The following is a 14026-nucleotide window of genomic DNA, read 5'->3' as shown; positions in this document are numbered from 1 at the left end:
ATTCACTTTAGTTTCATGAAAAAATCCAAAATTCCTAACATGAACTTTAGCTGAGTCTCCAATTCATGGGGAAGAGAAAACAAGAATTTGGATTTTGAGAAAAGAAGTGAAGGACTCATCTTACAGCAAGATTTAAATCCATAATAGTAAAAACAGTGTGGTACTAGTCTAAGGATGGACCAGAAAGAATGCCCAGAAACAGACCTGCAAGCATGTGGAATCTCATGTTGGAACGACCAGGCATTCAAAAGTGGTTAAAAAAAAAAAGATGGCATACTCAATAAAATGTGCTGGGAAAACTGTCTATCCAGGTGGAGAAAAAAATTAAACTACATGCCACTGTACACACAAAGTCTTTATGAATTTACAGTGCTTCAAAATGGGAGCAACTAAGTGCCCAGAATTAAGTACACAGATAGGAAAGTGCAGTGCTAAGAGATCAAAGCTGGGCTCATACCCTCATCCTGGGGTCAATTACCAAATCAGTCTTTCAGACATTTTGTATTTCATTAAAAAACTACAACATTACAGTTCAAGAAAGGCCCAGGTCTCTTGAGAAGGATCATTATGTAAAAACTGGCAGAGAGCAGTGAGGGAAGAAATATAAATGCATAATTTAAAGACAGTTCTGAAATTTAGTCACATCTTGCTTTGAGGCAATCTGGATTCAGATCGTCGTTTCTGGAGAAGAGTAAGTATAAACATGACTAGTGAATGTGTGAGCCAAAGTTCAGCCAAACAACTGAACTAAAACAACTTTCGATCGCAAATTAAGTCAGCTCAGACTTTCTAAGTAATGGCCTCATTTTTGAGTTAAAACCCATAAGCATCGTTTCCAAGTGTACCAGAGAGCTTGCCATGGTTTGCCAGATAGCTCTTGATCACCCATAAGCTGAGAGGAAGTTTTGTTTGTTTTGTAAAAACACTAGGACAACTCATAACTTTAGTTACAGTAACATACAATCAGTGTGTTTAGAATCACATTTGAAATGCGTAAGAAATGGAGTCATTAGCTTTTCTTCTAGGTGACATAAAGGGCAAAAACAGGATTCCTCGCCAGTCACATACACAAATATTAAAGATGACCCCCAAATCTAAGCATTAGCATTTTTGTAAGGCTACTTTGTTTTCCTTTACCTACCTGAATATCCTGGCAATATTGGTGCAGACATCCTTGTCACCCATATACTGTCCCATCACTGTGCAGAGCTGGGGAAGGGCACTGATGCTTAAAAACTTACTTCTTGCTAGTGGTGAATCAACCAAGTTTCTCAGTGTAGCAGTTACCTGGGCAAAAAGCATGTTAGTACCTTTTTTTTTTTTTTTTTTACTTAAAAATACAGCAACACAAGTCAGCACAGCACAATTCATACCATAAGTTTCATAACATCAGCAGCTAATGCAAAGTCCCATTATGCCGCTCCCATCTCCCATCACGGGCTATACATAAGTAGCATAAAACAAAAACCAAGAAATGAATACAAAGAAAGACTACTTTGGTTCAAAAGTAATGAAAGAAATATCCGTGTTAAGAAGCAATTACTATACCAAAACCCCAGGGTTAAACAAATCATTATCTGGGCTTAGTAGCAGTTATAAGATCAGCAACTGACCCTGTGACATGCCACATCAAGTTCCACAGATTCAAAACTTATTGTTCCCTATTCTTATAAATACCATCAACTAACAATGCTATAGCCAAAGAATACTTAAGACCATTAATCTCATTTTCTTCCAAGAGGCTAGGGTTGATGTCTTACATATTTGTCTTATTTTGTAAAGAATGATCAAGAAAGCTATGTGCTTTGACCCTCATTTAAAAGTGGAGAAGAGAACAATTTACTAAATCCATAAAATGAAAGTTGCTGTTATCTAGTAATTTTAAATATGCAGAGTGATCCTTCCTGGCGGGAGAGCAGAAGCTGGCTACTGGTTAAGAGAGTCAGCTTGGGAGCTGAATGGCCTGGTCAAATCCCAGCCCCCACTCACGAGCGTAGGTTAGTCAGTCAGTGAACCTCTCAGAGAACATTGTTCTCATCATTTAAAGTGGGGGTGGTGATAACTGCCCTGGAGTGGTTGGGGTTCAATGAAATGGGATGTGTGAATGGCACTGCCAGTGCTGATTAAGTAAGAGGAGCTCAAAAAACATGGGTCGCATCCCCACCTCTGTTGTGGGTCTTCACGCCCAAAATGCAGAAGAGAGATGACTGGCCTTAGAGTTAGATGATGGAGTCTCGGGTCATACAATCTCTTCCTAGTTGTGTGACTAAGGCACTCACTCTTCAACTTCCCTGTTTCCTCATCTGTGAAAAGGGGGTTACACTCCCTGCTCACCAGAGCTGTGTATATCAGGTGGAAAAAAATGTAACAATGTTTTTGCACACCGTACAGCACTGTGTAAATATAAGGCATTGGCATAGTCATAAACTTTAAAAACAATTATTAAGATGACATGTATCTTTGATTAATTTTCCTTTGTAACAACTGCTACAAAAAGATTTTGTTAAAATATAACTGACTGCCTTGAAAGCAGAGAAAATAAGACTGCTCTCTCAAGTAAATTGGTGGGGGTTTTCTGCAGTCAATTCAGCAACTCAGGAAATTCTCCCCTGAAAGTTTCAGTATCTGGAGTTCCCATCATGGCTCAGTGGAAATGAATCTGACTAGTATCCACGAGGATGCAGGTTCGATCCCTAGCCTTGCTCAGTGGCAAGCAAGTGGATCTGGCATTGCCGTAACTTTGGTGTAGGACACAGACACGGCTCGGATCCCACATTACTATGGCTGTGGCGTAGGCCAGAAGCTACAGCTCCAATTCAACCCCCAGTCTGGGAACCACCATATGCCATGGGTGTGGCCCTAAAAAGACTAAAAAAGAAAGAAGGAAAGGAAGGAGGGAAGGAAGGAAGGAAGGAAGGAAAGAGAGAGAGAGAGAGAGAGAGAGAGAAAGAAAGAAAGAAAGAAAGAAAGAAAGAAGAAAGAAAGAAGAAAGAAAGAAAGAAAGAAAGAAAGAGAAAGAGAGAGAGAGAGAGAGAGAGAGAGAGAGAAAGAAAGAAAGAAAAAGAAAGAAAGAAAGAGACAGAAAGAGAGAAAGAAAGACTGATTGATTCAGTATCTAAAACATTGGAGGGGAAACAAACAATTTGAGCATTCCACTTGACCATGGATCTGCAATGTTGTCACCAAAGCTAAGGAATAGGTCTTCTGTGAAGGTTAATAAACCATTCTAGGCATTCCAGGCCATCACTGCCATAAAATGGAAAATTCTCATCATTTGACCCTGGCTCTACCTGTTCTCCTTCTTCAGAGACAGCCCAGGCACTGGAGCACTGCTGGTTTATGTCAATCCAAAGGATGACTCACAAGCTTCCCTACTCCAACACCAAAGAGCACAGATCCCAGGAATCCTGGCCTGAACCAGACAGAGACCTTGGGATACCATGGAACACACACTCCACCCACTGTACGTGCAAACACTTCCCTTCCCTGGTCCCCGAGGCTTCACAGATTGGGCATCTCAATCTGTTGTCATCTTCTTCTCCCCACACGTGACCTCTGGCAGGGGGTGTTGTCAGCACGAGGGGCCAGATATTTCTTAGGAGCTTTTATTTTCTTGTTTCAAACTCAGTTTTTTTTCTCCCTTTCAACATTTCCCCTCACCTCATTAGAAAAAGTTATGACAGCTCAAGATTCTTTTGTCCCCAATATATAACTTTTATAAATGGCCCAAATGAAGAATGGAAGCACTCATTTCTATGTGATGCATCCCCTGATTTATAATCCATCTCTCCTTGTTGCCTATATCACATCATATGGAGGACATGTAGCTGAGTGAGATACCTTTATGTTTCCCAGTCTGTCAGGTGTGATGCTGGTAAAAAAACATACATGAAACATACACCATGCACTAGAAACTGGCATAGTGATGCCCCAGCCATTAACCCAGCTGCTGAAGTCCCCCAACTCAGAGACTTCCAGAATCCTGCCTTTCTGCTTACTGTCACCCTAAGCCCTACTGACTTTTTGTCCAATGCTTCTAGGATGTGATGCAGCTTTCTGACCTTGGTTTACAAGGCCCAGTAGGCTACTCTCACGAACCCCCTCAAACTTCATCTAATACCACCATCACCCCCAACACACGAACTACTTTATGGCAGGTTACTTAATGTTATGTTTTATTGTCTGTCTATTCCTCTATACTAGAAGCTTCAGTGAGCATGTACACTCCGTCTTTTCACCATCGTGTTTGCCCAGGCCCAAATTCAATCCCAGGAACACAGTGGGTCCTCAATGAACATTTGTGGATAGAATGGATGAAACAACCTACACCAGAAACAACAGTATAAACAGTATAAATCATCAGAAAACCATAGATGAATCAGACAGTTTCTCTGAGGTAGACGATTTAAAAGGAGCAAAGGAGGAGTTCCTGTAGTGGCTCAGGGGGTTAAGTGAGGATGTGAGTTCGATTCCTGGCCTCATTCAATAGGTTAAGGATCCCGCATTGCCGTGAGCTGTGGTTCAGGTCATGGATGAGGCTCGGTCCCACATTGCTGTGGTGTAGTCTGGCAGCTGCAGGTCCGATTCGACCCCTAGCCTGGGAACTTCCATATGCCATGGGTGAGGCCCTAAAAACCGGGAGGGGGGGGGAAGCAGAGGAATAAAAAAAATAATGAATGAAAGAAAAACGGACCTCCCAGAGGAGGCCTGACCCCTGTGTATTCCCTATTCATCTCATTCATGACAGCAGCTCCTTCCCAGCCTCCTAACTCCCCTCCCCACTTCCTTTCAACACCTGACTGGTCACCTGTTTTACCTCTTTCTCCTATCACTAGGGTTGCTGGTTCTGCTTAATCCCACTTCATCTCTTTTCCAAACTCTACAGCCCCCGAACAGGCTCCTTCTGCATGCCTTCCCCTGTTGGGTTCGCCTCTCCAGGAGTCTCCCTGCTGCTAGAGGGAGCATCTCGAAACCCAGCCTTCCCTGTTCAAAGACTTCTTCTGACTCCCAGTGGCCTACTGGACAACCTCCATATCCTAAAGGCTCCTCACTCTTCAAAGCGAGGTTCAGCCTTCCAGCCTCATCTCCCTCCCTCTCCTCCCTCCCTCCCTCTCCCCACCACATAGGCCACCTTTCAGACCCTGCACCACACACAACCTCCTCGTCCATCCTTTCTCAATTCCAAGCCTTTGGCCAGACACTGCCTCTGCCCAGAATGTCTTCCTCCACCCCTTCTTCCCCCTGGTCATCTCTGCTCAGGCTTCCAGACCCAGCTCCTCTGCTGTACAAACCATTTCTTCTTCTTTTTTTTTTGTCTTTTGTCTTTATAGGGTCGCACCCACGGCATATGGAGGTTCCCAGGCTAGGGGATCTAATCGGAGCTACAGCTGCCGGCCTACACCCCAGCCACAGCAACATGGGATCGGAGCCGCACCCGCGACCTACACCACAGCTCATGGCAATGCCAGATCCTTAACCCACTGAGTGAGGCCAGGGATCGAACCCACAACCTCATGGTTCCTAGTCGGATTCGTTTCCGTTGCGCCACGATGGACACTCCTGTACAAACCATTTCTTATGCCTCCTTCTACCCAGAGGCCAAGAAATATGCCCATAAAATGCTGACTGGATGATACACAGAAGGAGAAGGGAAGGATGAGGAGATGAGGAGGAGAGAGAAAGAAAAGAGAAGGAGGAAGGAGATGAAGGGACAAGGGAGATGGGAGCCAGCAAAGGAGGCTTTTCCCCTTTAAGACGCCACTGGCAGGAAAGTGCCCGGCGGGATTAGCAGGCTTAGCAGGCCGGGTGGTAAACCAGAGCTCAAAGACCCAGGGAGGGGACCAGGAGGAGGTCACCAGGCAGATGCAGCCAGGAAGGGCCCCCATTCTGAGAGGCCGGCTGTGAGCCAACAATCTCACTGCGGGAGAGGCTGGGGCTGAACACTGAGCACAGACAAGTGGCTTTTTCCCGGAAAAATGTAAAGAGATCAGTGGGAGGAGAGCCTAGCTAAATACTGTGGTAACAGTAAGGGCAAATTCCAAGTCAACCCACTTAACTCTCAACCACGCTCCAACCTTTCACAGAGATGTTATTTGCGGAAATTCTTAATGAGCTGTGTGCTCTGCAGCTGAGTCTTTGTTTTCCACCCCCCAGGAGAGCCCACCCACTGGGCCTGCCCCCAAAGCTGGAGTTCAACAGAGTCCCAGCTTCAGGCTTGGAGAAGTGTATCCCTTGCTTTCTTAACTTTCTGTCCTTGTTTATATGGTTCCTAACTCCACTGAGTTACCTACTTTTCTATTTTATCATAAAGTAACTTTTTAAGCTACCTCAAATACTTCATGACAAAAAAAGAAGCAAAAGTTAGATGCATACATAGTGGCTTATTTAGCTTCTATAGGACTTATTGGAACAATTCCTGGCCTTTTAACTGTCGTCTCACCAAGAAATAGCAAACTGAAAAACAAGAGTTTCAATTCTTCTTTTTCCATCTCTTAATGTACAACCCCTGGGGACAGACAGACTGAGTCAGAAGGCAACCAGCGGGAAGGAGAAAAAGGAGAAGAACATGGAATCAGTAATCCACAAAAAGGATTGACAAAAATCTAAGTGTATACAACTCCACAGCAAAAAACCCCAACAACCCCATTGAAAAATAGGCAGAAGACCTGAATAGACATTTGTCTAAAGAAGACATACAGATGGCCAACAGGCACATGAAAAAATGCTCAACATCACTAATTATTAGAGAAAGGGAAATCAAAACTACAAGGAGGGACCATTGCACACTAGTCAGAATGGCCATCATTAATAAGTTAACAAATTAAAAGTGCTGGAGAGGGTATGGAAAAAAAGGACCCTCCTACACCATTGGTGGGAATATAAATTGGTACAACCACTATGGAAAACATATGGAGGTACCTTAGAAAACTAAATATAGAACCACCATATGACCCAGCAACCTCACTCTTGGGCATATATCCAGACAAAACCTTAATTGAAAAAGATACATGCACCCCTATGTTCACTGCAGCACTATGCACATAGCCAAGACATGGAAAAAACCTAATTGTCCATCAACAGATGAATGGATTAAAAAGATGTGGTACACAATGGAATACTACTCAGGTGGTACACAATGGAATACTACTCAGTCATAAAAAAGAACAAAATAATGCCATTTGCAGCAACATGGCTGGAACTAAAGACTCTCATACTAAGTGAAATAAGTCAGAAAGAGGAAGACAAATACCATATGACATCACTTATATCTGGAATCTAATATATAGCACAAATGAACCTTTCTACAGAAATGAAACAAACTCATGGACTTGGAGGACAGACTTGTGGTTGCCAAGGGGGAGGGAGTGAGATGGACTGGGAGTCTGGGGTTAGTAGATGCAAACTACTGCATTTGGTGTGGATAAGCTATGACATCCTGCTGTGTAGCACTGGGAAATATATCTAGTCACTTGTGATGTAACATGATAGAGGATAATGTGAGAAAAAGAATGGGTCACTTTGCTGTACAGCAGAAATTGACAGAACATTGTAAATCAACCATAACAGAAAAAATTAAAATCTTAAAAAAAATCTAAGTGTCTTCTGGGACAAACGGAGGACCTAAATTTTTGGTATTTATCAGAAAGAAACACTGTGGTGTGATTCTGTTCCCTAGTCTATTGCTGGAAAATGATTGAGCCGCATTCTGCAACTCTCTGGTGCTCACTTTTCCAGGCAGCTTTTTCTCTCTGTGTTTTCCCCAATTCCTTGATCAGAAGTTTGGGCCCCATCCCCAGTCAATCAGCATCTCCAGGTGAAATGCCTGGTGAGTTGGAGAAAGCTGTCGTATTTCACATCAAATTAGTTGGGCCTCAAAGGTCTCACCATGTAGTCAACACTGGGTGATCCATTTTAAAGGGAAAAATTATATTCAGAAGTAATTAGATAATTTATAAGGGTTCAAACAGCATTTCAGTAAGGCAAAATTAGAACTCAAAGGATTTAGTATCTTTTAAAAAATTGATTTCAGGTATTTCGTTATCAATTTCAAATTCTGTTTCTGATTATTAACTGAAAAACACATGAAATCTTTGCCTTAAAAATATGAGCCTCCCCCTGATTTGGATCACTGAGCTTAGGAATGACAGCACAGGCCCCGAAACTTCGGCCCGTCCCCAGCTTTCTGGACTGCATGGGGGTGCACACATGGTGGGTAGGGTTGGTCAGTCCACCTGAGCTCCAGATAGTGCTCATTTCCTCAGTGGATGCCCTTCTCTCTTTGCTTTGCACCCTCCCTCCAACAGAGTCCTCAGTCTCCAGGGAGCTCACCAGATTCTGCCCTGGGAGACGTTCAGCCATTGGAGCTGCCCCAGATCAGAGGAGCTTGGAGCTCCCAGGCCACCACAGGATTCCTGGTTAGGTACATTAGAAATTTTTGGCTAGCCTGGGAACTTGACCATCAGTCAAGGCCTTGTTCCTGGGAGAAACACTTCCCTAATCAAATAAACAAACAAAAAACATCTTTCAAAGACCTGGAACATAATGGAACTGAAAACGGCACCAGTGGGGTTCCCATCGTGGTTCAGCAAAAACGAATCTGACTAGTATCCATGAGGATGCAGGTTCCATCCCCAGCATCTCTCAGCAGTGGGTTAAGGATCCAGCGTTGCCAAGAACTGTGGTGTAGGTTGCAGATGCATCTAGGATCCTGCATTGCTGTGGTGTAGGCCGGCAACTACAGTTCCAATTCGACCCCTAGCCTGGGAACCTCCATATGCCACGGGTGCAGCCCTAAAAAGACAAAAAAAGAAAAAAAAATGTACCATTAACAGTCTGCAAGTATTTATGTTTCCTCTACCAAAATTAACATCAAGATTTAGAGTTCCCGTCATGGCACAGTGGTTAACGAATCCAACTAGGAACCATGAGGTTGTGGGTTCAACCCCGGCCCTGCTCAGTGGGTTAAGGATCTGGTGCTGCCGTGAGCTGTGATGTAGGTCACAGACGCGGCTCGAATCTGGCGTTGCTGTGGCTGTGGCGTAAGCCGGCAGCTACAGCTCGGATTGGACCCCTACCTTGGGAACCTCCGTATGCTGTGAGTGCAGCCATAGAAAAGACAGGAAAAAAAAAAAATTAACACCAAGATTCATTTTAATACATTGAATGCTATTATGAAAAAAAATTTGAGCAGCGACTTAATTTTTTATAAAGGTATCTCATTTGCTCCGTAAATACTGCAGGCAGGAAAGGTATTCTGAGCCTCACTTTTTGGATGAGAAAACTGAAGCTCAGAAAGCCCACCAGCTCCAGGTAGGTGGGTGTCCAGGGCTTCGACTGTCTGTTGTCTCCCCTGCTCCATTTGATTGTCTCCTAAAAGTGTTCATTTTATTTCTCAATCATCTGGAATATCCATAACCCCAATCCCTAGAGCTTTATCTCAACTTAACTGCCAACTGCAAAATGGTTCACTTCCCGCTGATGATGTGAAAGAATAAACACAGCCGCCAGAGACCGCAAACAGTGTCAAATGATTTAAGACCAAAGCCACACCAATTTCCAACCTCAGCAAAACCATCTCCCCGTATTAATGAAAGCACATTCATTTTCTGGATTTGCGCCCAAACGAGACCACATATATGCCCAAACCAGAGCCCATGTGGTAACCCAAGAAGTTTCACATTGTTTCACATATGATTTGTATAGCTCTGGCTGAGACAAAAGAAACCAATGATAAGATGTCACTATACACATGAAACCACTGGTTCCAAAAATTCCTATGCATGTTATTGGAGTTAAGATACACGCATATGAAAGCAATCTTAACTCACAGTCCTCGGTAATGCTTGGTGCCTGGCTGTAAAGCCTATTTGACACATTCCTATCATGGGTGTCCTACTTAAGCAGGAAATGATCTGCCCTCCTAAAACCCAGTGCCCTACTTTGAGACTATTTCACATTTGCTGATGTGTATTACTGTTTTTCCATCTACGGCCACTATGTCAGTTATCTTGGTAAAATGAGTAGGTGGCCGATTCTTCCAGTTGTGGCTATTGTATGTAGCAATACAGTTGAAATTTGAATGTCATCTAAACTATACAGAATGCTAGTGCAGTAAAATAAGGAAAATGAGTCTGAAGAAGATGATGCTTTAAGAACTACAATGTAATAACACCGATTTTCAGAATTACACGTTAAAGTTAGTGCCATCTCTTTATTGCCACGGCTAGTATGTCTACAATGAAGAGATGAGAGATGGTCGGAAGAGGAAGGCTTCCCATAGGCAGGGTGGGGCCAGAGAAAGAGTTAACATAACTTCCTGTGTAAGTATGCGTATTCCTAAGAATTAACTACTTTAAAAAATTTATTAATCTCTACATCTTAAAGCTATTAAATATAACTGAAGCAAAATTTCAAGGACCCCAACCATCTTCATACAATCCTTCATTACCAACATAATTCAAATCACTGCTTAATTGAATCCCCCGACTTCAAGTCAAGGTGTCTCTTAAATTCTCCAAATCCTTGAAGCAGAGAATAACTGGTGCTGAGGACCTGAGGGCCACCGTGTACCTAGAATCCCGAGGTGCTGAAATGAATCCCGAAGGGCTGAAATAATTCCCTTCTTCTAATTTCAGTTTCACCTCAGCACTCTCTTCCACATAGCTTGTCAAAGCCAGAAAAACAAAAAAGAACCAAGAGGAGTCCCTATTGTGGCTCAACAGAAACGAATCTGACTAGTATCCATGAGGACTCAGTTCAATTCCTGACCTTGCTCAGTGGGTTAAGGATCCACTGTTGCCGGGAGCTGTGGTGTAGGTCACAGATGTGGCTCAGATCTGGCGTTGCTGTGGCTGTGGCGTAGGCCGGCAGCTGCAGCTCTGATTAGACCCCTAGCCTGGGAATTTTCAGATGCTGCACCTGTGGCAAAAAAAAAAAAAAAAAAAAAAAAATCCATGACTTGTAATCCGTCTTTAACTCCATCATCTTAATTTTTGTGATGAATTATTTTTCTCATCAGAAGTAATTACTCTTTGAAGCTTCAAGTTTGGGTGATTCTGATCTCATTGTATTTAATATATTTCTGCCGAGTGCCATCCACATGCCATACCTGGGCACATAGATGCTTTCATAGATCATTTTCATCTAATTTAACTCTCCCGACCACCCTTTACACCAGGCATGGCCAGTCCTTGGGAGATGAGGGAAGGGAGGCTCGCAGGGTGTCAACCCTGAACCGCCAGCTCAAGGCTGAGCTCCCATCACTAGGTCATGTGGCAGCCCTGAGCCCTGTGCCCTCCAGGGCACAAAGCCAGATGGACCACCAGATGACAGTCCTGCGTGGTGGGGATGTGGAATCCATGATACAGGAGGTAACTCAGTTGAGCCCAAGTGGGGAGTTTGAGGCTTAGAAATTTTTTTAAAAAATCGACTTTATCAAAACATTTTTTCATTTAAAGGGACAGAAATAAAGAAAGCACGTGAGCTGTAAAGAGAAGACCCCAGCCCACCTGCCCACCCCACAGCTCCACACACGGTAGCAGCATTCCTTCTCCCCTGTATGCTCGCTGCAGCATTGGCCAAGGCTCACCAATCCCTACTTTTAAAATGTCTACTCTTTTCAACACTGTCCTTTCTTAATTGTCTGGTCCCTTCTTCTTTCCCTTCCATTCTGCAAATCTGGCCACTTGATGAACTTGGTCCTCAGCCCCCCCCCCCTTTCAGTCACATCATTGTCTTTCCCTCAACTTCAACTATCAGCTCCATGGAGACAACCCCAAGTCTGCTTTTTGGACTTTACTTTTCTTGGCTCAGCACAGGTTCTTATCTCCAGTTGCCCACCAGACAGTCTCACTTGGCTATTCTGTTGGCACCTTTGAGAGCTAATTACATCATTTCCCTTCCTCCTCTCGCCAAATCAGTTCCCTTATATAACTCTCTAATTTCCGGTAATAATATTATCCTTTTCTGAGCCCCCCAGGGTCAAATCTCTTGTTTAATTCACTCTCCTTTTCCCCACACTCTACCGTCAAAGCAGAGGAAGTGAACTGGGACTCCTAAGGGGTGGGAGGACCAAGCTTCTCAAGAAACGTTCACTTAGAAAAGGAGGAACAGGACTCTGGAGATGTGCTGAGCAAGGAGGGGGAGAGATAAGGATTGAAGGACTTTCTGGGGAGAAGCTTGCGGGCAGAGAGGCCGGAGAAGAGAAGCAGGTGCAAGAAGAAGGAAAGACACCACATTATCTGGAAGCGCCGGATAGTTCTAACTTCAAAAATGTGAAATCTGAAGCAGGGAAAGATCATATTTCTCTAAGGATTGAACTCAAAATCAAGTGGGTCAGGTTATAAAGAAAAAAAGGCTGGAAATACAAAGAAATTAAAAAAAAAATAGGAGTGTTAGTTTAAGTCAAGCTGGGTTTAACAGTCACATACCCATAAATTACCTAACTGTAAATGTAAGTATCTGGAGATTTTCTTCAATTACAGTAAAGCAGCTTTGTACACAGTGTCCTCAAGACACAAAAGGACAAATGAGACACCAGGGGAATTGTGACTGTGACACAGAAGATGCTTCTCCGGTCCTCAGAAAGGGGTATGATGGAAACCACAATGGATTTTCTCATGGCGGTGACTTCAGGGATTTTCCTCAGCTCCTGTATTATCCTTCCCTTTGGCCTTTACAAGTCAGAAATGAACCCTAAGACCTTCTGATAATCACCCTGACAAACCCCTATTTTGTCTGTCACCTCCTTAGGTGATGCAATGTACTGCTGGAACCTAGGGGGCCTTCCCTTTTAGCTGGCCTGTATTTCTCTTTTTCTAAGTTTTGGGGAGCTCACCCAGTAGTCTAGCATTCTGGAATTTAGTGAGCATGCACAGACTAACCTTCTTTACGCTTATGATTTTACAAACTTCTGTTTCCAGTTTCGCCAGACTGGGAGCATGAATAATTCCCTTAGTGGAAAGTGGTGGTGGCCTCGCAGAGCCACCTCTGAGCGTCAGCGATCATCCTCTCAACCTTCTCAAAATGCTACCAAGTATCTGACAGAACTGAATGTAGTGATGAAGGCATGTGTTTTACAGAAGAATAACACAGTATAATACTGTTATCTGGATGTGGGGATCTCTAAAAAGTCTGCCCCTCCTGGCAGCTATCTTGCCCTCCACCGCCTTGCTCACCACCCAGAACATGCCTGGCACAGAGCAGCCACTTCACAAACACTTGGCAAATCAATGCCTCTTGATGTCAGACGCACAGTGACAAACATGTATGTGTGCGTACAGGTGTACACATACGTAAGAAACAACTCAAGAAAACCTTCGAAAATCTCAACACTTCAGTATTTTTTCGTCTAAGCAACACTGGCCCCTCTGCTGTGGAGGAGCTTTTCCTTCATGCCCATTCCTTGTTCGTGCTCCTTTAGCTCCATTATAATCAGTCTAAAATCTAATAAGCTGCAGCAATGCCTCTTAACTGGGGCTGCTGTGCGTGAGCTCTTAACTCTCCCATCTGTCCGTACCACTGACACATTCTCCTCCCATCGAGTTCCAGCTTTTTGGTCTTTATCAGTTTAATATCTTGAGCACATTCATCTTCCCGCCACTCTGCTCTCATCTCCTCTGCACAACTGCTGTTACTCCAAGTTCGCGCTCAGTAGCCTGGTATCAGAGGCCCATGACCGTAGCCTCTGAACCTCACCTCTCATGCCTCCCCCACAGAACTGTCCACTCTGGATGGACCTACCACTTCTGTGTACTGTGTAATGTTTTCCGCATGTGGGGTACCATATCCATGGAATATGGAGGACCGAGCATGGGACCTGCACATCTGTGGATTTTGGTATCTGGCGTGGGTTCTGGATCCAATCTCCTGTGGATACTGAGGGGCAACTATATATATAAAAGCATTTTAAAACCAGACAAGAATTGCAGAAGGTTTTATGTAAAAGTTAATAGAAGAATGGTTGAAAATTTGAGGTATATCCTCTTCACAGAACACCATGCTTCCAATAAAAGGAATAAAATAAGTC

At 43.7% G+C, this 14026-nt stretch overlaps 1 protein-coding gene across 2 annotated transcripts in view; it reads right to left on the bottom strand.

Annotated features, from left to right (window-relative positions):
* Positions 1-14026, bottom strand: part of ARMC2 (armadillo repeat containing 2) — a 115984-nt gene that overhangs the window by 42223 nt on the left and 59735 nt on the right. For both annotated transcript variants that reach the window (XM_047762274.1, XM_047762281.1), the window contains exon 12: positions 1142-1287. In XM_047762274.1, the coding sequence (XP_047618230.1) occupies positions 1142-1287 (146 nt within the window). The remainder of the gene's footprint in view (positions 1-1141; positions 1288-14026) is intronic.

This window comes from Phacochoerus africanus, chromosome 2 (assembly GCF_016906955.1).
Source record: "Phacochoerus africanus isolate WHEZ1 chromosome 2, ROS_Pafr_v1, whole genome shotgun sequence".
Taxonomy (NCBI): Eukaryota; Metazoa; Chordata; class Mammalia; order Artiodactyla; family Suidae; genus Phacochoerus; species Phacochoerus africanus.
This window is presented reverse-complemented; position numbering and strand designations above follow the sequence as displayed.